Source organism: Stylophora pistillata, chromosome 7 (assembly GCF_964205215.1).
Source record: "Stylophora pistillata chromosome 7, jaStyPist1.2, whole genome shotgun sequence".
NCBI lineage: Eukaryota > Metazoa > Cnidaria > Anthozoa > Scleractinia > Pocilloporidae > Stylophora > Stylophora pistillata.
Genome location: NC_142525.1, coordinates 21,528,205 through 21,552,315, shown reverse-complemented (window position 1 = coordinate 21,552,315; position 24,111 = coordinate 21,528,205). Strand labels below are relative to the sequence as shown.

Genomic DNA, 24,111 nt, shown 5'->3' with positions numbered 1-24,111 from the left:
TTTATCTATGATTGTGTTTAACTAATACTATTTACTTCAAGGGCCTGCTAAGTTAATCAGTCAGATTGTCATTTAAACGGTCAGTTGCCACTCTTTGTGCGTGCGTGTGTGCGTGTTTTTTTTTTTTGTTTGTTTTGTTGTGCTACTTTATATTACGTGATGTAAGTAATATGATGATAACATTAAAAAAAAATTATTAATCATTTAAAGTCTGTTTCTGCCCTTACGGTATGCCGGAAGTGGCCAGAGCAAGAAAAAAGGGTTCGGGCCACACGAGAGCGATGGAGTGCTTCTGTCTACTCCCTTCCTATTGTTCTCCAAAATGCTGCACACCTAAGAGAATATGCCAATAATTTTTAAAATAGTTTAGCTATGATAACAAAATAAGTTTCTGGACCAGGTAGCTTTCCCTGAAATGGTATAAAATGATGCAAATCTTTGCAACTTCCATTGCTAAGTTTTGGAATTTTAGAAGTGAGATCTTCCACCAATTCCGGAGAGGAGAGTATAATGGACATCAAATACACATTTCTAGTAAGTGGAGTCTTAAATGTTTCAAGATTAATCCGTTTTTTCCAGAACAGGGAGCATCTCTGCAATAACAAACACCTTAAATAGTGTCAAAAGTCACAGAAGTTTTCTTAGGAATTTCAAAAGTACCTCTTTCATGTCATGTTCTAGAAAATTGTCGATTTGTAATTGATCCTTTGTCGAAATTGTAAAGGAAAACCTATAGTGATCGATTTAACACGTCTCCCACATCTGATTTTCAGCAAATCGTATTAGTTCATTAGATAATTAACGTTTTGCTATTTCAACTTGAAATGACATCAACCATGTGATGCTTGACTTTCTCTTTACGGTAACTTTCGGATACTCTGAGGCCCAGATGATCATAAAGCAGCTTGATTTTAAAGTCAGTCACAATCAATCAAAAGAGTGTGATTTCTTTTCTTGAACCCCAGCATCAAGTTAACCAAGTTAATTTTCGATGTTTTCTAAGTTCCGCTGTGCTTCGCTAGGCTAGCTGAAAAAAATCAGGATAATAACACTTGTCAGTTGGTGTGACATTGCTTTCAAAAGACGCATGCTCATATCGAAATGCCACAGAGGCCAAAGCCGCTTTTGCTCATATGAAAAGGCATATAAAATAATTTTTTTTCTTTTTTTTTGACATATGTACATTTAACTGTTTGAGAATACTGTTTTGTTCATCGTGACATCAGTTGAGAGTAAGTCTTTTGCAATCAGCAGCATATATCAAAATTCATAAATGTGTCCAAATGAATGCCTCATTTGCTGTATATGATTAGCCAGCATTAGCAAGCTAAAGGTTTCATGTCATTCGACGATGTTTTCTTAGTCCGAAATTTTTTTTTTTTTACCTCCAGGGAAAAGCACTCTGTTTTTATCATCCAGCAAGATTTTAGCCATTTATATCCTAATTTGGAGCCAGTTAACTGACATGCTCGACAATGTCAGTAATGTTATAATTTTGTGGCTTTGGGCTCAACTCTTTATCGCATTTGACATAATTACGAACAGGAAGAACGAGGTCTCTAGAAACTTCGTCTTAGTGACGTTTGGTTGATGCAGTTTATTTACTCAGACAAGAATTTAACATCCTGCAAGCAGGTCTCTAAATATTTATTTTACGATATATTTGCTTCATATTATTTTCAAGATAATCGTAAATAAAAAAAAAAAAACCCTGCTAAGAGATTCATTAAGTTTGCGTCAATGATGTCACTCGATATATTGATGCATAATCTTTGAGTCGCCTTTAACAATCAGAGAAGTGACTTTAAACAGAATGTTGCAATTATCTTTCGTAACCATTTCCTCTGTTGCCTTAATTCTATAGAAAAAGGATAAAGATAACTTAGGTGAGAAAATATTTATCAAATATTTCTAATCGCCCACCAAAGAACCATGGAGTATTTTAGGTGAACGTGGTAATGCTTTAACACCCAGCTGTTGGCACTTCCTGACAAACTCCCAAAAAGCAAAATTTGATTATCAAGGTTTTGGGGCAGGAAAGCAGCCAATACGAATCTGAAAAGATCCGCTCCACATGGTTCTAAAGACCAGCCCCCTCGAGATTAAAACTGTTTAATTTGTGTGGTTTGTTAATTCACGCTTAGATACATCTTGTCACACCTCAGTCGGTTTATGATTTGGTCAAGCTATAACGAAAACGGTTAGTGCATTTCGTAACCTTTCCGTTGATAGGTTATGGTGATTGATTACACTTCAAAATGTTCGTTAACAATTTTTTACGCGAATGACACCCGTGAAGGTCCACCGTAACCTCGAATTAAACATAGTTTTCAATGAGGAACCCTTTCAAAAGTGTTTAAAAATAATTTTTTGAACTACACTCTCAAGCAATTATGAAACAGTTATGAGTTGTAATTAAGTCAGTTACTAAAATCCAGGCTTCTTAAACATTTCCGTAGAAAATTGTGCATCTGTTAGCCGAAGGTGAGAAAATTAGAGGTTTTTTCGGAGCTATCTGGGACTTCCTAAGAAATTTTTTGGAGCGAATATTCCAGTAAATCCCCATAAAAACCGAAAGGAATTCGCAATTTTTTTTTAACAGCACAACAGAAATAGCACTCGACTTTTTGAAATAACATGCACCACTCTTACTGAAATAGAAGGGTGAAAAATAATAATAAAATGTAAGTGTTTTTCGCCGATTGTTTGACACGTGAAGCCTTAAAAAACAGTTTCTCAAAAAGAAGAAGCACTAAGGAATAAGCCAAGAAATGACAAAGGAGTGGAGGAGGTGAAGCCGGGGAGGCTGCCAATCAAGCTCTCCTTCACAGCCCGTCTCAGTGCGAAATTAGCAGAATATTCAATCTCGTGGTACATCGTGTCATCCTGATAAGAATTGTAGTTAATAGCTAAATAATAGATACTTAGAGTCTTCTCGAGCCAATTCCCAGTAAAAAAATTCCAGTAAAGGTATGCTATTAGCTTAGTGTACAATATGCCCAAATGGAAATGAATAGGAGAGACACGAACAATGAAAAACAGTACGTCAGTACTGCATTACCATAACATTCTTACACGCACAAGTAAGAAAGGTTTGGCTTGCCAACTATTTTCGTGTAAACAAGTCTCAAACGATTTGTTTCCCGGTAAATTTTATTCTTTTTATAAAAAAAGTGTTCAGGATGAGATTAACCAAAATTTTAAGAACGTAATAAGAACATACCCAGACTGAGAGTCAGATAAGTACGTCTTTATTTTAATTACTTTTTTCACAAAGGAACGATAGAATATTCAAGGCGAATGTGGTCACGTTCCGGCAAATACACAGTTGTTAATACTTCTTCTTAAACTCCCACATATTAACATATTAACAGAGAAAAAAGTCAATGACTCTGGTTATGCAGGACAACACACATCGATGTTTGCAGGATACAGTTCCTTTTTTACTTCAGGTTCCTGAATTTGACACAAGTGGCGATTTCGCAACATCGCATAAATTGAATATACTTTCGTCAAGCTCAACTGATCTCTGATAAAAGAGAACAAAAAGAAGGAAAGTATATGTTCCCATTAAATATAATGGTCCGACAGAACATCGTAATCAGAAAGAATGACACTCGGCGGGGGGGGGAGAGGGAAACAACTATTAAATGGCAGATAAGGCCAATCAGCAAAGTCAAGCAGACAGAAAAGTTGCTTCACAGTACGGTGACTGTGGAAACTGTTTGGTCTCACATTAACGCATCTGTGACATCATCAAGTTCCTCCAACACAAAGTTAATACAAATTACTTATTCACCCACTCTATAACACGGGGCTTCAATTTCTTGCTTTCTAGATTGCACTCGTAGTTGTGCTGCTAAACGAGAAAGTGCCGTCAGCACAAGCTACACTGAAATGGAACATTGCTTCGCATTTTAGAAGAACGGCATGCAATGAAGGAAATCTCATGAAGATTTATACGAACATGTGTCAAGTTGTAAACGGAAAGAAACAGTGTAAGGTTTACTGGAATGGCAGAATCGAGTCGAACGACAACACAAGTGGGTATTAAGTAAACGTAAATATAAGTATTGACAATAAAGACACTAGTTGAACATAATATTAATGCCTTTGATTTTTGATATCTTTTTGTTTAAGGATTTCAAGGTAGTTGTGTTTTTCGACTGCAACATAGTAATTGCGATAGAAAGAGTGTCGATATGGGGTTGAAGTTTTGTCTCCATAACAACCAACCCTTATTCAGCTCAATCGTTTGGATTTAGCAGTACGTTTGAAATCTCTCAAAAAATAACTTAAGAGAAACATTCAGATCTTTTGTTACTACATAGCAGTATCGTAGATTGAAAAAAGCAAATTTGTCTTCCTGAGTGAATGGCTTGACCAGTGATGATGACAGTTGCGGGAAGGTGGATAATTTTGTTCTCGAATGAATTCGTTTTTTTCCTTGCAGCATTTCACGTTGTGAGGTCAAAGAACAATGGTAAGAAGTGTATTCAAAAAGATGTCGGATCAATCACATACTCGTTGAAAGTCATAAATGGGACAAACGTGGTTTTTGAGGTTAGTCACTCAACTTCATTAAAAAATGGAAAAGAAAACCAATTTAGTTGATCGTTGAGACTCACTACAAGTGCCCAAGTCTTTGTTTCTTTGTTATTTCCTTGCTTGTCTACTCACAAGTAAATCAAGTACTCCCACTGACGCAGCGCTGCAATTTCTTTAGAAACTTGCCCGCCTTTATTCAAGTAAGTCGAAATTGTAAATTGGCCACCGTAACGAGTTAAAAAGCTGACGTTTCGAGCGTTGGCCCTTCGTCAGAGCGAACGACGAAGGGCTAACGCTCGAAACTTCAGCTTTTTAACTCGTTAAAAAGTGGATAATATTTTTCTCCTATGAATTCGTTTATTTATTGGTTATATCAACTTAGTTGATATAACCAAATTACGTTGTTGCCCCCCCACCAACGCAGCATCACATGTACAGTTTCTTTAGAAACTTGCCCCTTTTATTCAAGTTGTGGCGATGATATTGATAAAATAATAATCAAATAGTAATAGCGAAAAAGATGATAACGACGACGATATTGATGATGACGATGATTATAGGAAAGTTGTTGTACAATATCAGAAACAACAGCGAAGAAAAAAAACTAGAAAAACAATTTGACGATACGGTATACAGACATAAGCTCTTTTTTTTCGATAACAAAACGACATTGACATAGGGGACACGTGGTTTGCTTCTTGGTTTGTTTACTTGTTTTTTAATTAATTAAGTGTTAAATTTGTTGTTTTTTTTTGTTTAGGAACAGTCAGCGTGCAACAAAGCAACCAGCAATGACTTTTTGTTTAAAGAAGAGAAAAATATCGCCACCGCAAAATATACATACAAACACACCTCAACTACCAATCAAGTGATGTACCTCGGAGCTAGTACTAAATGCTCTGATCAGAACATATATGTCTATTCTGCAAATAGAATAGATGGGCAATTTTACATAACCAAAAAAATTCGTGTAAAATTGTAATTGTTTTCTGACAGTTGTTGATTATAAACGACGATGGCCCAACGGACTAAGTTTGTGAATTTTCTGAGTGTTTCGATAAATGTATTTTTTCTAGTAAGAGGATAGGATTTAAGTGAAAATATATGCAAACAAATCCACATCAAGTACCAATCAGGCGATGTGCCTTGGAGTTAGCGCCATCTATGCTGATGATAGTTCATATCTTCATTCCACAGCAAAACGAAACGGACGATGTCTTCTGGAGTGGCGGTCTTGACCTTTTCGTGTTCAATTCTAATTATCCAAAACAATAGCAGAATGGATTTAGTTTGTTGTTAGTTCTCGAGTCTTTTGATATGTTTGAGATTTAATAAATAAATTTATTACACGACTCGGGAAGTCAGAGGGCCAATAACTAAAATTAACCAATCAAAATGCTCTATTGCCCGTCAGTACTATATTCTCTCAGTATTGGACCGGGCACCGTCCCGAATGGTCCCGAATGATACCGCACTTGTGTCCCTTTGAACCTCCGTCGTATAATAAATCTCTTACATATGATGCACGATCCTCGCAGTAGATAGCGCTATTTATGCAATAGCGAAAATCAGACCTGAAAAAAATCAGGCCTGTACGGGACTCGAACCACTGACCTCTGCGATACTAGTGCAGCGCTCTACCAATTGAGCTAACAAGACAACTGGGAGCAGGCCGTTAAGTTGATATAATACCGCAGTACAAAATATATGAACTTCATATATTTCATTGTATCTCATTTATCACTTTCACGAGTTTATTACGAATCAACTTAACGGCCTGCTCCCAGTTGGCTTGTTAGCTCAATTGGTAGAGCGCTGCACTAGTATCGCAGAGGTCAGTGGTTCGAATCCCGTACAGGCCTGATTTTTTTCAGGTCTGATTTTCGCTATTGCTTAAATAGCGCTATCTACTGCGAGGATCGCGCATCATATGTATCTAATACCGCAGTACAAAATATATGAACTTCATATATTTCATTGTACCTCAATAAATCTCTTGTTAACCAAGCTTGCTCGGGACCGTACTGGAAGAATATCGGCCCTCGGTCTTTTTTGTACGAACCTCGCTGCCCTCGGTCCGTACTGTCAAGACCTCGGGTCGATATTCTCCCAGTACGGCCCTCGCGCTTGGTTAATAAGATATATGTATGAAATGTTTAACTCCAGCTTTTGCATTTCTAGTATTCTGGTTGGTTCACTGAATTACGGTTGATGTTAGCGAACCGTAGGAAGCTCCTGGGGTGACGTCGATGCACCGCTGGAGCACTATACTATGAGCGAGGCGCTTGAAAAGTACCCGGTGTTGTTTTGTAAGGAAGCAAGTCACTCTTGGGCGGCAAAGGGTATAGACGATTTCCGAAGGGGAAACTTGTTAGGTCTACTTGTTTGCTCTTTTATTTGCTCATTGATAACAAGCTCAAGATCTATTGCATCCATCCTGCAAAAGCGAAAAGGCAAAATTTTTTTGTGACAATCTTAAGAGGAAACCGTCCCAAGTCTGACCCAAGATAGCTCAGTATCGATAATCCGCCGACAGTTGCAAAATTTCGTGATTCGTTTTATTTTTTTCTAAAAGGACCCTTTTAATGAACCTTTTTCGGAAATTATATCAAAAAGTTCTATCGCGCTTTTTTTTCTCCGAAAAATCGAAAAGTTCAAAATACGCCTTAGTGGCCGTTGCCCCCCCCCCCCCTTAAAGCAGTGAAAAACTATGCAACTTCGGCAACTTCGTACGCTACAACGCGACGCAATCCCCCTTTTAAATTTTGTGTGCTAGTAGATGGTCCTTCCATCTGTTGGGAAAATTAATTTCTTGTTATGTTGTTACGTTAAAGTCTGAATAGTGACCAGTTGAAATAAAGTACTTCGCGTCTCTTACGCGGATGTAAAATAAAGGTCAACTTCAGTGGCATATGAACAGGTCTGCCGTATATCTAGTTTACAAGTTTACAAGTTCACAAGTTTACTAGGTCTTCCAAAACAATTACTTACAGTAAACACCGCCTGCAAATAGCAAGCTAATCTAGGTGGGCGATGTTAAGGACAAACAAACACTAATTACTAATTGAAGGCGTGTATTTGGTACATTCCTGGCCAAGCTGAGATTAGCCTTGACTTCTTGTGTGACAGCTGTTCAACGGATTGCATTACATTCTTTGTCATTTTAGCCCGAACTCTATGAAAGCTGGACGCACCGCGTATGGCGGGCCAACAAAGAAACTTAGAGGAAGTAAACTACAAGGATAAAGCTTAAAAAAGATATATATTTTGATTTGTAAATATATCATAAAACACCTCTTTAAAGGACTTTAAATGGGTCGTGACAGCTGTTCAGCGGTTCGCATTGCATTTTTGACAAAATAGCAATGCGCTCAAGGGAGCGTCCTGGGGCCGACTCTTTTTACTTTGTACACAAGCGATCTTGTAGCGTCCATCCAGTCAGGGTCTGTTTATATGTATGCCGACGACACCACCGTATGCTGTATTGGGAAGACTATAGACGAGGTGGCAGCTGCGTTAAATCAATCCCTAAAAGAGTTGTATGACTGGTGCGTGAAGAACAGGCTAACGCCACACCCAAAGAAATCAGAATGTATACTAATTTATAGAGGATCGTTCACTGGCCCTCTACCACCCACATACCTCGGAGGGTAACAACTTAGAATGGGTTACACATAGTCGACTTCTGGGTGTGACCATCGATCATAAGCTTGGCTGGTCCACTCGTATAAAGGAACTGAAGAAGAGGTTTGCCAATAAACTAAGCCTTATAAAGAAGAGCAAATTCTTACCTAAACAGGATCTCTTAAACCTGTATTTTAAAGTTATAATTCCTGCAGTAACGTACGGCATATCCATATGGGGAGGTACTAACCGACAAGACGACCTCGATTCACTGGAAAGATTACACTGCAGGGCAGCAAGAGTCATTTACAATTTCGCTAAGAACATACAGTCAGCGGAAGTCCTTACCAGGCCTAAATGGAACTCTCTAAGAACTTTCTATAAACAATCGGTCCTGAAACTAACTTATAAGATGTACCACAATGATTTACCATCCTGTATGACAGCACATATTGTGAAATCGCAAACCTCATATAATTTAAGGAACAGTCTTAAGTTGGAAATCCCACCTTTTAAATCGAATATCAAAAAGCATTCCATATCTTATAGAGGTTCAGTTTTGTGGAATTACCTTCCAATCGAGTGCCGTAACGCGCATAGTGTCAAAAGTTTCTCTTGGATAATTAACAAGCTTCCTTTGGTCAGGGACATTGACTTCTCTAATTTATCCTGTAATAGATAGCTCCTCCCAAAAGGAAGTATTTTTAGGTCTATAATTTTATTAGTTAGGTAATACTATCAATTATTAATATAAACATTATCTTATCTTTATACGTACGTCTTATTTTATACTATATTACAACTATTGTTTATGTATCTTTTTATTTTATACATGACCTCACAGGCTGCACAGCTTCAATACTTATCGTACGTGTCTAAATAAAGGTTTTACTTACTTATTTACTTACTAGCCTAAACCGGCTTTTAAACCTGGACGTGCCGTTTATAGCGGGCCAAGATAGATAATTAGAGGAATTAAAATACAAGGATAAAGCTTTAAGATGACGTACATTATGATTTGTTAGTATATATGGCAGACCTTTTCGTAGGCCACTGAAGTTGACCTCTATTTTACCTTCGCGAAAGAGACGCGAAGTACTTAATTTCAACAGGTCGCTATTCAGACTTAACGTAACAACATAACAAGAAATTAACATTTTCTAGGAGATGAAAGGACCATCTGCTAGCATACAAAATTTAAAAGCGGGATTGCGTCGCGTTGTAGCGTACGAAGTTGCCAAAGTTGCATAATTTTTCATTGCTTTAAGGGGGAGACAACGGCCACTTAGGCGTATTTTGAGCTTTTCGATTTTTCAAGAAGTTTTTGATATAATTTTCGAAGAAAGTTCATTAAAAGGGTCATCTACAAAAAATAAAATGAATTACGAAATTTTGCAACTGTCCGCGGATTCTCGATATTTATGGTCAGTGGCTCTCAAGCTTTAATAAGATGTTTGTTATCTGACGGCCAACCAATTTATTTGACTGCATTCATGTTGCTCCAAAGACCACCATCCAACAGAAAAACAATAAATAAATCACCTAAAACAGATCCCGGATTAGAAAACAAGACTGTCAAGAATTGCAAAAAGTGAATGCCCTTTCTTCCTTTATCAAGTTCCCAAAATTCTTTTATCATAAGCCAAGGATTGTATATTTTTCACAGTTATCGCACAACGTGCACTCTGATAGGTCAAAAATCTATTTTATATTTAACAATTATTCGCCGAAGGTGAGGTGAATATCGTCGAATAATCCCCGAGACGAAGTCGAGGGGATTATTCGACAATATTCACCGAACCTGAGGCGAATAATTGTTTTAGTATAATTTCAGAGCTGAACAACAGAGAAATTTCTAAAATCATAACATTTTAGTAACATTTATTAACATTTTATTTTAACATTTTATATGAACCGCGTGGAGCGGTTTATATGGCGTCATCTAAGGAACAGCTCGACCAATCAGATCGCTGGAAACTCTTTACTCAGCTCTGAAATTATACTAATTGCCTGTATACCCATGGTAAACTGAAACATTTTGCCGCATCCTGTAAAATGGCGCCACACGGGGCGAGTTCCCGGATTTTAATTTGGTAAAGGCCTTTGGTCTGGAGGAGAGAACACTTTGAACGCCAAAAGCAACGACAAAGATTTTATTTTTCTGACATTATCAAATTTTATATTTAAGTTCAGAATAATTGACTGGTTGCTCCGTTTTCAAACTTGTTTTTCACAGCGCGGTTTAAGAGAAAGAATTTCGGAATTTCTCAATTGGATGATTTCTCAAACGGCTCGTCGAGAAGGTAACTTTGCCATGTGGTTGCTTTAAGGACAATGTAGCGCCGAACTAACTGAATTTTCATTTAGAGATTTACTGATAATCGTGTTTACTGATGAGAGCAAAAACCACTTGCAAAGTGACTGTGCACTCAAGATTAATGGCAATTCCTGTTGTCCGCGATTTCAGCTTTCATCTGATTTTTTTTTCCCATGTTTACGCTAGCAGAGTATAAGTTCTTTTCTGTCGAACTTTTAACAGTTCCTTTCTGTGCTTAAGTTTAAGAGCGAGATATGTCTTCTGAAATCGTCCGTGAAATTCCTCTAAAAGCTGCCTCATTTGCGCCCGAATCTCTCCTGGTTTGAGCTGGGCATCACTAGGACGAGCTTTAGATAAGAACGAAAATACAAAGTTACGGAACAAAATGGAAAATAAAGGAAACAAAGGGGAAGGGACAACATGTATATAAAACTTTTATCGTTCAAGTTGATCGAGATCAACTGAGTACACAAGCTAATTAGTCAGTTTCAGGTAGGAAACCTGAATGCAACTGAATTTCAAAAGTATAAGTAAACAGCTTTAAGGAACTGGACAACCAGTCATTATATATCGCCCTAGGGAGGGGGGATGGGATTGGAAGACTTTGGTTGTGTCATAAGATTTACCTGATACCCCCCCTAAGGCTCTGCAATGTTCTAATGACCACCCCCATTAGCAGTCAATTTTCTGAAGCCCCTGCTTTGTACTCTGCTAGTGAAGACTCACTTTACCCACCCTTCCCTCTCCGTTCCCCCCTGAAAACTATTTGATAAACGATACTTCAGTTTCAGCCCGGCTAAAGTTACAGTAAATGTGTATCTATTTGTGTATCTATTTGATTGGGGAGCAGGGATGGCGCAGTGGTGAGAGCACTCGCCTCCCACCACTGTGGCCCGGGTTCGATTCCCGGACCTGGCGTCTCATGTGGGTTGAGTTTGTTGTTGGTTCTCGTCCTTGCTCCGAGGGTTTTTCTCCGGGTCCTCCGGTTTTCCTCCCTCCGCAAAAACCAACATTCCAAATTCCAATTCGATCTGGAACAGTGGACAAGAATAGCCACCCAGTGGATGTCCATTGCTAAATCATTTATTTATTTATTTATTATTCATTTATTTATTTATTTATTTGATCCTTCTCCAAGTCTTCCGACCACCCCTGGTGATAAATAATGATTGGTCTTGTCCCTAAGTATAGTCAGGAGCGGAACGAACTGGGAATGATAATAAAATAACATCATCCCAAGAGCAACATGGTGCCGAAGCAGGGAGTATTCTCTCTGGGTCTGAAACTTGACGGTATTCGTAGAATTACTTTAAGGTCGGACTGACTCAAGATCCCTTCAATGATGAGGAATAACAAATGCTCTCACGTCATTTTTTCTAGTTCTTCAAAAAACATTTATCTTGAGAATGACCAGAACTCAGATATTCAAAAAGGTTGAATCTTTCTACCTTTCTGTTGACCACCTTTTACATCATCAGCACGCTTTGCGTTCCTTTTCAGCCATATCTGTATTGCCTGATAGACGAGACCACCTGTGACCAAACTGATCACAGCAAAACCAGTGAATTTTAAAGTTTTCTGATAAAGAAAATTTCTTGGATCAAAAAATTTAATCGCTTCCATGGTAGGTATGGCTTCTGTAGAATGATCGAAAGTTCCCTACAACAAAAGAAAGCAAAACTCATTCAAAGGGTTTCCAAAGAGTACAATTTTAGACGAAGGTATGATCTATGGAACACTTCCATGGAGAACCATTTTCAATTCAATCAACTGCATTTCTACGTTACGGCATTCCCTGTATTCTTTGTACGGTGGAACTTCGATTTAACGAAGTGCAAAGAGAGTGGGGAAATTGGTACATTATATCGAGGGCTCGTTACATAGTGGAACCTCGATTTAACGAACCTCTATATAACAAAGTCCTCGGTATAACGAACGATACTTCAGTTTCAGCCCGGTTAAAGTTACAGCAAAACATATGCCCCGGAACCTCGATATAACGAACCAATTTCCCCAGTCTCTTTGCACTTCGTTAAATCGAGGTTCCACTGTATCGAGGTTCTGTGGCATACATTTTACTGTAACTTTAGCCGGGCTGAAACTGAAGTATCGTTCGTTATACCGAGGACTTCGTTATATAGAGGTTCGTTAAATCGAGGTTCCACTGTATCATCATCGAAGAAAATTCTGTTCACTTTCCAAAATATATTTAAGGAAACAACATGGTCAAAGTCTTGAGCACTTTGACTAATTTTAACCAGTTTTCAAAGCAGCAATTGTCTTACCTGGTCTACTTTTGGCTTTTGTAGTCTATTCTCTATCGGCATGGTCTTCAAGTATTCCTTGAACGCTCCGAGATAATGTCTTGCTTCTCCATTTAATTTAATTCCGTAATAAAACCTGTTTGGAACAATTTTATAAATTGTAAAGTGAGGATCGTCCAAGTCCCTCATGAAAGAGTTCACAGACATAAAGTCCACTAAAGCACCATCCAATACTTTTGATTTAAGGCCAGGTAGCAGAGCATCTGTTGCGTAGTAAAGTGTCCCTGAAATTTAAATAAACTATTGTAACCTTGTTTAGGAGTTTGTAAATGAAAGGAATGCTTTATGATTAATTTGGTCAAAACAATTGTGTTACCTTTGCTTCCATTGATTCTCAGAGCATAACGATGTTCAAGCGAACCGTTAATCACGCCAATCTGAAAAATTCAATTTATTAGAAGGGAGTAGTTAAAGTCCCAGTGGTACAACCTTTTTTTTCGATTAGTGACACAAGCTTAGTTCTGATGAAAACTTTAGCATTGGTTGATTCTGTCTTTCCATCCACCTATTTTTTCCAATTAAATCACTTACTGGCCATTTATTTTTTAATTATAAGCTGAATTACGCACGCGTCATTTTGATTGGTTGTTACTCATGGTCTATTGAAGGACAGACCCATATATGACGTCATCATTGACAGTTTGTTGCTGCTTTCTTATATAAAACAAATAGATTCGGTATTGCAGTAGGTGTGTTCAGTAATGAATCACAGAAGACTTCAAAACACGGTATGAATAACAGGGACACACCCGGCTGTTATTCGTGCGCCACTGTTTTTCTTACCACATTTTGACGTAGTCGGGGATCCCCTACTGAAAAGACGCACGGTAACATAGAATATTCATATATTTCTTCAATTCATCGATCATCAATTTTTCCCTTATTCGTGGACTTAGTGATGATGAAGTGTTAGACTCATTTTAAAAAGTTTTCCTTTCTGAGTTTAGCTGGGGTCGAAAATGCCATCACTTTGTTTTCACTAAGTAGAGACTGGCAAACACCAGCCTTTGTAACCTGCCAGCCTTGGTAACCGGTCCAATTTTTCGCAAATCGGCTTAGCATTGAAGCAAGGGTTTCACTTATTAACTGTACTTTATATTTCCGTCTTCACGAAGACGTGACGCATACGCAGATAGTTAATGAACAATAATCTTCGTACTTGATGACAAGATGCATGAAGTATGCATGATAAGGTTGCCGTAAGTTCATTAAGACCGTCGATGAAGTAACAAACCGAACTAAAGAAATAAGCTGACAAAAGTTGTACTAACCGCTTTTCCCCTCTCAGGATTAGTTACCGTATTAACTGTAAAAACCGTCACCAATGATGTCAATTCTGATACAAATAAGGCGCTGATGACGGCACCCACAACGAAACAGACAATACCTAGAAGTCTTCCAGGCACTGATATTGGATGAAGATCACCATACCTGTGTTATTGAAAGAATTTAACACACTTTTAATGAAGAATAAACAAGTAATTAAATTCATAAAATAGGCGAATGGCTGAATGAATGGGCTTAGCAATGAACGGATCTGATTGCCATAAGCTTTGCCCCGTAGCGCGCTTCAAGCTGCAATCCAATCCTATTACATCCTTTTAATACTATTTTGAAGGTCTTAATTCTACTTTGAGTTCCTTAAATTATAAATTATGAACAAGGAAAATTTAACTCTGTAGTTATTTAGTCTATACCATTCATCCACCACATGATAAAAAAAGAAAAAAAATTACCAGGTGCATTAGACATTGAAATATGTATAAGGGTATAAGTAATTTTGGTGTCTTGAGCCCAGAAAATAGACTTACGTTGTTTCTAAGATACAAATAATGCTATTGACGCATTCCTTAACACTATAAACGTCTCAAATCATGCGTTAGGAGTCCTTCTTTTAAAAATTGTGCTGGTTTGCACGAATATGATAAGTGTTTGGGGCACTTTTGTAACCGTTTGATTTTAGGCTACCTGACAGAGAATGCCCCATGTGAATATTAACTGAGAGAATTTATCCCTATGACCCATGAGAAATTTTTTAAGTCTATTTTAAATTTAGATCAGGTTATGTTCTCTTGGTGCCCCTTGATCATCAGCTTTTATTTCCTATTACTTACCCAACAGTCGTCATGGAAACAAAAGACCACCACACTCCTTCCCTCCAGCCTCTCGTAAAACGCGGCGGAAAATGTTTAGCATTTAAGTACATCTCCTACATGGAGAATAACGTGGTTGGGATAAGAGGGAGACAGGTTTTTTAAATCGGACGATTGGTAAACAATTGGTGAAAGATTGGTGGAAGACTGGTGAAAAGATTACAGATTTCAGGCTAAAACTGGCCCTAAGGAGAACTTTCTGTCAAGCATCTGCAACACTTCAGGCAGAATTCAGCTTTTGACTGACTAGTCTTGCCTCTGAGAAAGAGAAATTTACCGAGGTTGTAATCCTCTGTTTGGTTTTCTCTAACAATGATGAATTTGGAGTGTTTTTGAAAATCGGTAATGTATCACCATTCTGCTAAATTAACCTTTCAACCTTGACGTAACGTTCTTGTCGTTCCTAATCGTGTTGTTGGTAAATGTTATGTTTTCCCTGTGTCTAAAAGCATAGAATGCTGTTAAACGCTGTTTGTAGTCATGTATAGCTAAAAATTACATCATCAGTAACAGTAACAAGAGTAACAATGATGGTAATAATTAACACCTATTTTACCAAAATGGAGCTGACTACTTAACAACTATTCACCGATGTGGAGGTGGTTAGTGGTGGATATTTACCGAGCCGCGAAGCGGCGAGGTAAATATCCACTGTTAACATCCGACACTGAGGTGAATAGTTGTTTTAGTATATACTAAAACAGTGAGATAATATACACCACCAATAATTGATTTGAGTGATTTTTTCGCTTGTCACGGATACAAACCGGGACGCCATTTTTTCCCGGGTTGCTCGGAGGTAAATAGCAAAGGATATTCGGAGTTTGACTAGCCAATCAGAGTGCACCTTCAACGCTATCCACTGTTTTAGAATATACTAATGAGGGATATTAACCAAGTTGCGAGGCGGTGAGGTTAATATCCATTACCACCAATACTGACGTGACTAGTTGTTTTAGTATGTACTAACACAGTGAGATAATAAAGCAAAAAAAGATAATTTGCTCATTTATTTCTCCAACAATTACAATTACAATTACAATTACAATTAAAATAGCAAAGGACATTCGGAGTTGAATACCCAATCAGAGTGCGCTTTCAACGCTATCCACTGTTTTAGTACATACTAATAATGATTACGGCCATCATGATAATCTTCACGAAGTAATAGTATGCATCAGTCACATTATACAGTCATTGTCGTTTAAAATTAAATGGTGTTAAAGAGCACGTGACTCAAAGGAAGTTAGCCAAGTTATGTAAATGTTGTACATAAAGCACTTTTTGTCCGTAAAGAAACCGTATCATGGCTGACCCAAGGCAAGTAATGAGCCGTGAAAAAAAAAAATATCAATCAAGGCATTATTATTTGATTCAAAACCAAATTCTCTGAACTAACAACATAGACGTCGTGTGGCAGACAATTAGGAGAATTACCAATGAGATCTGGGAGTGAAAGAGCAAAAGCTTTACTCACCACAGCCCAGGCCGCCAATCCAAAAATGAGACACATCGCAAGCATCATGGCAAAAGCAGGCCAGCAACTAAGGACAGATGACTTCAGAAAAATTGCATATGTGTCTACAGTGGGCTTCCTCATGACAAGCGCAAACCCTGGTACCTCCATTAAAAGCAAGAGTCTCCACCCCTCCCCTGAGATAGGTACTTGAGGCAGTATCCTAATAGGCATATTCAAATGTATATGTTCATTGTGTGTACCAGTAATATCTTCAAAACTCCCGTTAACTTGATTGAAGATAATTTCAGTTCTTTTATGTTGATGACATGTACCGCAAACATGACGTATCATGTCGTGAACCAGTTCGGGGAAAAGTCCCCCGGGTACTTTACCGCTTTGTGTACGTTGCGTGACACAAAGCTGCGGAAGTTTCACCCAGTTCACGTAGATCTTTTTGGGACAGCGACACGTTTCTGAAAAGATAGAAATAAAGAAAAGTTGAACATTTTTCGTTTGTCATCGTGTCTTTCTCAGTTTCGCCATTCAAAGCTGAAATGAACATTAAACGCTTTGCTCACTTACGAATTTACTTGAATATAAGAATTATCGTCAAAAAGGCTGTGGTGAGTACAGTATAATGACGTATTATCGTTTGCCTCACAACCGCCTCCCCGGTTAGCTCAATTGGTTAGAGCGCCGGACTGTTGAGCGGGAGGTCGAAAGTTCGAGCCCCGGCCGGACCAATACTCAAGGTCTTAAAAAAACTGAGGAGAATGTGCTACCTTTCTATAATATCTTGAAATGGATAGACATTCTAGTCTTCTCTGATAAAGACGAATATACTGTAGGTCCCGTCTCCTGCATCTATTGGTTGGTTAATTAAGTTAGGCAGGGGACGTTAAAGAACCCACTGTGATGTGGTCTGGCCTGTTTACAGGGAATTGGGGAGGAGGGGGCATCTTCAACTTCCTTTGATTCGTTGTAAACTGCTACAAGCAGTCTGGCAAAGTCCCCCACAGAGTGTTGTAAGAATGGCCCTGAAAAGCCCCAAGGGGAGTGGTCATCTAACCCATCCATCCATCCATCCATCCTGGTTACTTCCGGTATCACTAAACTGTTTAGAACGTTTCAATACTCCTGGGCCTAGTTGTATTAAGGGATAGATGACGTTACCCAGTGGTTTAAGTGATAGCAAAACGTACTGTGCTATCCACCGGAGAGAGATTTAACCAGTGGGTACGTAGCGTTATCTAACCTTCGAGTAACCAGGGCCTGATGGACCCAAATGTTCATGAGGTAGCCCTAAAAGTTGTTTTCACATCGCTGTAAACTCCTTCACAAAGTATGGGCTGTAAGTCTACATAACGCAAGAGCTTGACAATAAATGCTTTAATCAACGATTATTCCACGAGCGCGTGTTGGATATGAGATGATAGATAGCCAGTGAGGCCCTTAGGGCGGAGTTGACTATAACCATCTCATATCCAACAGGTGCATGTGAAATAAATGTTTTATTAAAATCTTCTCAACTTTATTTTATAAGAACAGACGGGATGTTACAATGTACGAAAATACTTCCGGTTAAACTCGTCTTCGTGCGCGCATGGTAAAATGGCCGATAACTCATGATGGCTAAGCCAGTGAAACTCTTGAATTGCATATGAATACGATCCAGGTTTTGATAATTCACATTATCGAAACTGCTTTAATCAGAATCTTATAGGAGGGCCATGTGTGCCGTGAAGGGCATGTTTATCAAATCCTACTCGTCACTTGGATACGAAGAGAGACCAGACGAAAGTCACAAGGAAACGTTTTCCGCTCTTTAGGGTGGAGAGGAGTCAAGTCCATCGAGGATTAGTTTCGACAACTCAATTGAAAACAACAATAGTCAACACCGCGTTAAATGTTTCTAACAAACTAACCTACAAGAATTTCTGTGCTGTACGGGCCTGGGCCTATTTCTGTGACAGCGGCAATCTGTAGGCTGTAAGTTGTATATGTTTGAAGTCCTTTAAGTAATGCCCCAGTTGAATACGGTACTATGACGAATTCCCCAGTCCATGTTCTGTTTTCTTCATGGATAGTATGCTTGACTTGAAGTCTTATGGAATATCCTCTTGGGATCCCCTGCCAATAGTATTCAGGTAATGTTTTCCACGTCACATAGAGTTGAAAGGGACTGAAGAGATTGTTTGCTGCAAAACCTGTGGGAGAACTGCGGGGAACTAGAAAATAAATTGAACGTTTGGTCAAAAATTATTAAAGAACGGAATAAACGAAAAACCAACCACGATCGCTAACTTGGCACAAAGTTAAACCTGCCATGAAGTGAACATTATTATTATTATTTTTCCAATGTGGATATTAACATAAATCTTAACAACAAGAGCGTAATTTTCGCAAAATAGTCTACAGTAGTCTCATTGGCGCCCACGCCAACAGCTGAAACTCAAATAAGCGTGCCAGTAGATGACACCTTGTACTTACCACTCTGTTGCGTTTTCCCATGAACACAAGTTGATCGCTGTCCTGTTCCTTTATGAGTTACAAGTAGAACTCTAACGCAGTATTCCGAAAAAGGTGAAAGATCTTGTAGTTCCACAGATTTCTTCAATGGATTCACCGTGATATTTTGAGCTGTTTCATTCTCAGAGGTGTTGTAAATTATTTGAATTTGCCTTAGTTCACGAGGCCAAAGACTCTGCCATTTAGAAGTCCAACTGACATAGAGAGATGTGGAACTGGTGCTACTAACTTGGATATTACTGCTAGGCACTATGAAGGGAAATGAAGAAGCTTTTGAGAAATTATTTGGCACAGTAATGAGATCTGGAACTTCTGCACCATAGATGAGTACATAATTCACCTGTCTTCTGATAACTTGGGTAAAATGAGAAGAAGGTATTTCTGCAAATAGTTAGTAGGCCAGGCCAGGGGAGCCGCTTAAACAATTACTTTAGTCCATCAAAGGATTCGAACTTTTTATAAGGAGAAGGCCAGGGGCACACCTCAAGTTAGTATTTATTTTGCTCAAACCGTACCTGAACAGGGTTTTATAGGTTGGCAGACCCTCATTTCAGTGCAGTTTTGGGACCTACACTTTCGTGTGCGTGTTTGAGTTCCTTCACCACAAGTCTTGCTACATTTAGCCCAAGCACTCCAGAGCGCTAAAAGAGAAAGTGACAAAAGTTGAAAAAGTTTGAAAAAAAAAACAGTTGAATGGGACTAAAACCACTAAGACCTAAGATTGTGTGTATGATTCCTAGGAAACTAAGTAAACTTCTCCAGAGATTTCGGTCTTCATTCTGCAAGGTAGCTTGTTGTGAGACATTTCTGTTATTTTCAGATTTTAGGGTTAATTTTTCATCTTGTTAAATATGTTTATAGATTTTGTCTCTCCATTATACGCAATAAATCTACTGGACTCTATATTTCCCTGCGTGGATCGTTGCCCGTTTTGTAAGAAAACAGAAAAAAAAAATTACGGCTCTGAGCGGATTGATACAAAAAGTGCACTTTGGCTGTTGGGAATAGAAAGGTAAGATCACTTTGATATTAAATGACTACCATCAAATATCTTGACTGATTTATGATTGATAACAACATAATACGTTACCTTTGAGGTTATTTTTGATAGCCAGACACCTGATAAATTCTAGTGAATTTCATTGCAAGGGTCGGCTACTAAACTGACATATTTCTGGTTACTATATTGCAGATTAAAGTGGAAATCAAATCGCTCTTTCTTTTTCTTTAACGTTGACGGGACGTTCAAATACTCGGAGACTTATCCTACACAATACATGTTTGCGTAGGTCCCTATTTTCCATGCTCTACTTATAACCTCTACCACCCTTGCGAAAATAGCGACAGTACTCCCCTTAAAAATTTTGTTTGATTCTATCACTTACTCTCTATCTTACAAGGAGAAGTTTTCACCAGCCTTACTCCTCCTTTACGAGCTCCATTAACGAAATCCAGCCACTGAAACACTCTGTCATTGGGAGCTTCATCTAGTAGACACATTTGTGACATCTCCCTCACTTGTTTTGGAGAAAGTGATACATTCCATATGTTAACGTTTGAAAGCATCCCTTGAAGGGACTGAGAATGCGAGAACTCGCCTCCAAATGAGTCTTGTTCTTGACCCAGTATCAAGATACCACCTGGATTTATCACACGGCCCTTCCCAAGGTTTGTACCCTGATCCTTCATATCTCCATCGATGTAGAATTTCCATGATCCTGAATTTCCTTCCCAGGAAACACAGATATGGTGCCAGAGGCTATCGCTAGCGGATGCAGATATTCTTCTGCAAATTTGATAAACGGATAAAGGACTGGTAATTGTTTATCCTCTGGGGAGGAGGTGGAGGGTTTTGGTTGTGTTACGATAAAGTTTACCTGATCCCCTTGTAAGGTTCTGTGACATTTATAAGATCCTTCCCCCCACCCTACCGACACCCCTCACCCCACCCCACCGACGCTCCCACCCCCCCGTCGACGCCCCCCACCCCACCCCACCCCACCGATGCCACCCACCCCACCGACGGGGCGGGCCCATTGGCAGTAAAGTGCCAGGCAGTTTTCTTTAATCCCTCTTTATACTCTGTTGGTAGCTACTGATCCCTCCTCCGTTACCCCTGAAAACGAAGTGATCCTACCTCTAAAAATAATCCTCCCCTACCCGGGCCCAGGAATAAGTAATGACTAGTTTCTAAACAAACAATGACTGTAAAGAAGAGTAAAAACAATAATTTAAGTGATAAAGGAACGTTTTTGTAAGCTGCACCTATTTTCAGACCTATTTCATCGCAGTTATGATGTTTAGATACAATTGCTTATAAACCTTCTATGCTACGCCATTGCGCAATAAACGAATTAAACAAACTGCAATTTTGTATTATGACTTGATCCATCGTAAGACAGAAGAAGACACAAAGGAATAAACCAAGGGATCCAATAATGGGGATCCACATGGTGTTATAATTTAACGCAGCCAGGATGCTGTGCTGAGCCAACCACATATGATTTCAACTATTTACTAATTCGACACTTCCTTTCTTTCGATTAGTTTGCGGAAATGCACACCTTGAAAATTTTCCAAGTGTGAACAGGAAGCCATCTTTCTCGTAGTCAATGACCAGTTCATTGGGCTGTTGTGACACAGCATAGCTGAGAGGAGTTCCTGTTGGATCGCTCGACATCATCCAAAAACACACAGTGAAGTTTGTCAACCGAGGCATTCCCGATACGCTGATAAAATCATCAACTCCTTTCTTGGGAAAATATAAAGAACTATCTGAAAATGAAAATTTCACGAGAATGGATAAATTGTTACATTTTGGAGAGGGATACTCTTTGGATATATGGAGGCAATATGAAGCGAATCCTATGTTCTTATTGGCTACTAGAGTAGGCAAGAGGGGCCCATCTTGCCTGCTCAGAGGCGCTTGGAGCGGACTTACAAAGTTCGTAATTCTCGGAAAATGTCGGAGATGAAGTCGCAAAAAAAGACGGCAGAAGATGGTCAAAACAAAGAAAACATAAAGTACACTTGTTGCTTTGTTGTGCTACAAACACATTTGGCTTTCTTTTCTGAATCTCAAAATAAACAAGTCATTCTCGATCGTTAATAAAGAGAAATCTTTTTTCCATGTGATAAATCGAAAAAAATTGAAGAGAACTCGGCAAATATCTTGAGCTCACGCTACCCGGCAAATATCTTGAGCTCACGCTACCCGGCAAATATCTTGAGCCATCTTGACCTCACGCATCTCCATTAACGCACATGAATTGCACATTTCTATTCATATTTTATTTCCAAAATTTAAAGTGTAGTCATGATGTAAAGAGCACCCGTAATTTGATTACCTAAATCCTGACGTTTACACCGTAATTTTGGTCTTAATAGTTTCTGAATCATCAATCTAGTTCTTTGTCACTGTGGGAAAGTACACGACGTTAAGCTACGTGTTCATGATGCGAAAAACAGTCAGAAAGTCCGCGTTAAAAACAAGGGATAATGCTCCGAGCGGCTAGGTTGCAAATATTGACATTTTTTCTGAGTGGCGATGGTTTTCTCAACGGCCTGGCTCATTTGCATATTGGCAATTTACATTACGATTCACTTAATAAAACATTTCATCCTGTACAGGTGGAATTTATGCTCGCAATGTGGGGTTGCCATCCTCGAAATAAACATTCATTTTATTAAAGTTGCTTTCTCTTCACGTGAACATTATGTAACAAGAATCGAGCTGAACCGAATCTTTTGGCCACACAGTGTGATATCTTTATTTTAACTGCTGCTCCTAATTCATTAACATAAAGTAGACTGAAAATTTCATTAAAATTAGAACAATAGATAGTGTTTTTAATATCAATGACTGCCCGACATAACTAGAAGACGTGATCGGTTCCAAATTCAACCCAAAGCCGGAGAAGGAAATTTAGAAACCTTCTCAAAATAGGACACGACATCTTTTTGTAATTATTCTCTCTTTGTAATAATCCTTTAAAAGATGATAAATTACCTACTTAATACATGAATCTCCGGAGGCTTCGTCAGGAACTGAGAGGCAAAAACGGTACAGTTTCAAATAAACTCTAACATCTTCGTTTACTCACCCTCAATGGCAGAACTTGATGACCTTGCTGCTGTTATGTTTGATCCAGTGGCATAGGTGAAAGTGTGTAAAACCTGTTTTACCCAATAAGAAAGTAATAATGTGGAACGAAAGAAATAAGCATCAGATTTTCGAAATATGTTTTTATCCTTAAACAATAATTCACATTACGTACCACATCAAGGTACAAAAGCAGTATTTCTATCATATTTCCTTCAGTAGTGCTTCACTTCTTTCTCTGTTAACACAGTCTCCGCATGCTACAAATCCTCTGAGGAGTACTCACAATGAATTTTCAGACGTGCAATAGTTTGTTTTACTTTCGGTAAAAAGTAGTTTTGAAATGCGTTGCAATTTGGTGTAGAATTATTAATCTTGACGTTACCGCAGAAGTCTCGACAGGCGCAAGGTGTCTAACGGAAAAACACGCTCTAGTCAAGTATTAAAGCACGCGGAAAATTTGTGTTATCTAGCTGCTATCTTCGAGAAGGTGACACTTTGTAAAACAAAGTGGTCACGTTCTAATTCCTTTTCCAATGCAGTCTTATGAAAATTCATTAGTGTACAAGGTCCACAATTACGACTTTTGCACTTAGCCGCTGGCTAGGCTTTACATGAGCAAATTGTTATTATTATTATTATTATTGAACGGAATAACGCATCGTAATTAATGACTTATGTCTCAGACTTTCTGAACAACAATTTCGGTCTCAGTGAAGAATTCTAATGTGGTTCTTAAAATTTTATGAGCTATTCCACTTGAAAGATAATTTTCTTGGGTTACTAAGAATTATTTTTCATTAGTTTGGTGTCAGTGTTTGAATTTAAATGACGACTCACTGGGAACTTTGTATGTTAGCGCGGAGTAAAAACTAACCTATTCACTGGTTTACCCCCTACTATTTTATTAAAGCTTCAAACGTCCCGTAGTCTTTGTATCAGCTTCCTGATTAAACGAAATGTATGAAAATTAGTCTGGAACTCTCTGGCGAGGCTCTAGGGTGTGCTAGGGGAATATATATAGATTTATTTTCTAGAACAATATAAAGCTGATA

The 24,111-nt window shown here is 38.5% G+C and overlaps 2 protein-coding genes across 2 annotated transcripts; one reads left to right on the top strand and one right to left on the bottom strand.

Moving 5' to 3' along the window:
- The first annotated feature begins 429 nt into the window (after positions 1–429).
- Positions 430–5,900, top strand: LOC148727072 (uncharacterized). The gene is made up of 4 exons (XM_088728753.1): positions 430–534; positions 3,839–4,043; positions 4,454–4,563; positions 5,309–5,900. Exons 1-4 carry the CDS (start codon positions 511–513, stop codon positions 5,528–5,530), a joined length of 561 nt encoding a protein of 186 aa, XP_088584879.1. The 5' UTR covers positions 430–510; the 3' UTR covers positions 5,531–5,900.
- A 4,407-nt stretch (positions 5,901–10,307) lies between these two features.
- LOC111342454 (uncharacterized) lies at positions 10,308–23,601 on the bottom strand. The gene is made up of 14 exons (XM_088728744.1): positions 23,232–23,601; positions 23,058–23,130; positions 21,519–21,729; positions 20,340–20,740; positions 19,470–19,595; positions 18,916–19,203; positions 18,351–18,653; positions 16,444–16,898; positions 14,928–15,022; positions 14,085–14,244; positions 13,130–13,190; positions 12,775–13,037; positions 11,938–12,148; positions 10,308–10,836 (listed from the first exon to the last, which is right to left on the bottom strand). Exons 1-14 carry the CDS (start codon positions 23,262–23,264, stop codon positions 10,667–10,669), a joined length of 2,850 nt encoding a protein of 949 aa, XP_088584870.1. The 5' UTR covers positions 23,265–23,601; the 3' UTR covers positions 10,308–10,666.
- Positions 23,602–24,111: the final 510 nt, after the last annotated feature.

Bases quoted from the DNA above. Each gene is read 5' to 3' on its own strand.
- LOC148727072 (XM_088728753.1), top strand. From the start codon at position 511: ATGGACATCAAATACACATTTCTA. The intron at 535-3,838 runs GTAAGTGGAGTC...CTTGCTTTCTAG, and splicing joins ACATCAAATACACATTTCTA to ATTGCACTCGTAGTTGTGCT. The intron at 4,564-5,308 runs GTTAGTCACTCA...TTTTTTGTTTAG, and splicing joins GGACAAACGTGGTTTTTGAG to GAACAGTCAGCGTGCAACAA.
- LOC111342454 (XM_088728744.1), bottom strand. From the start codon at position 23,264: ATGATAGAAATACTGCTTTTGTACCTTGATGTG. The intron at 15,023-16,443 runs GTGAGTAAAGCT...TTCTCCATGTAG, and splicing joins GATTGGCGGCCTGGGCTGTG to GAGATGTACTTAAATGCTAA. The intron at 10,837-11,937 runs GTAGAAAGATTC...TCTTATCTAAAG, and splicing joins AAAAGGTGGTCAACAGAAAG to CTCGTCCTAGTGATGCCCAG.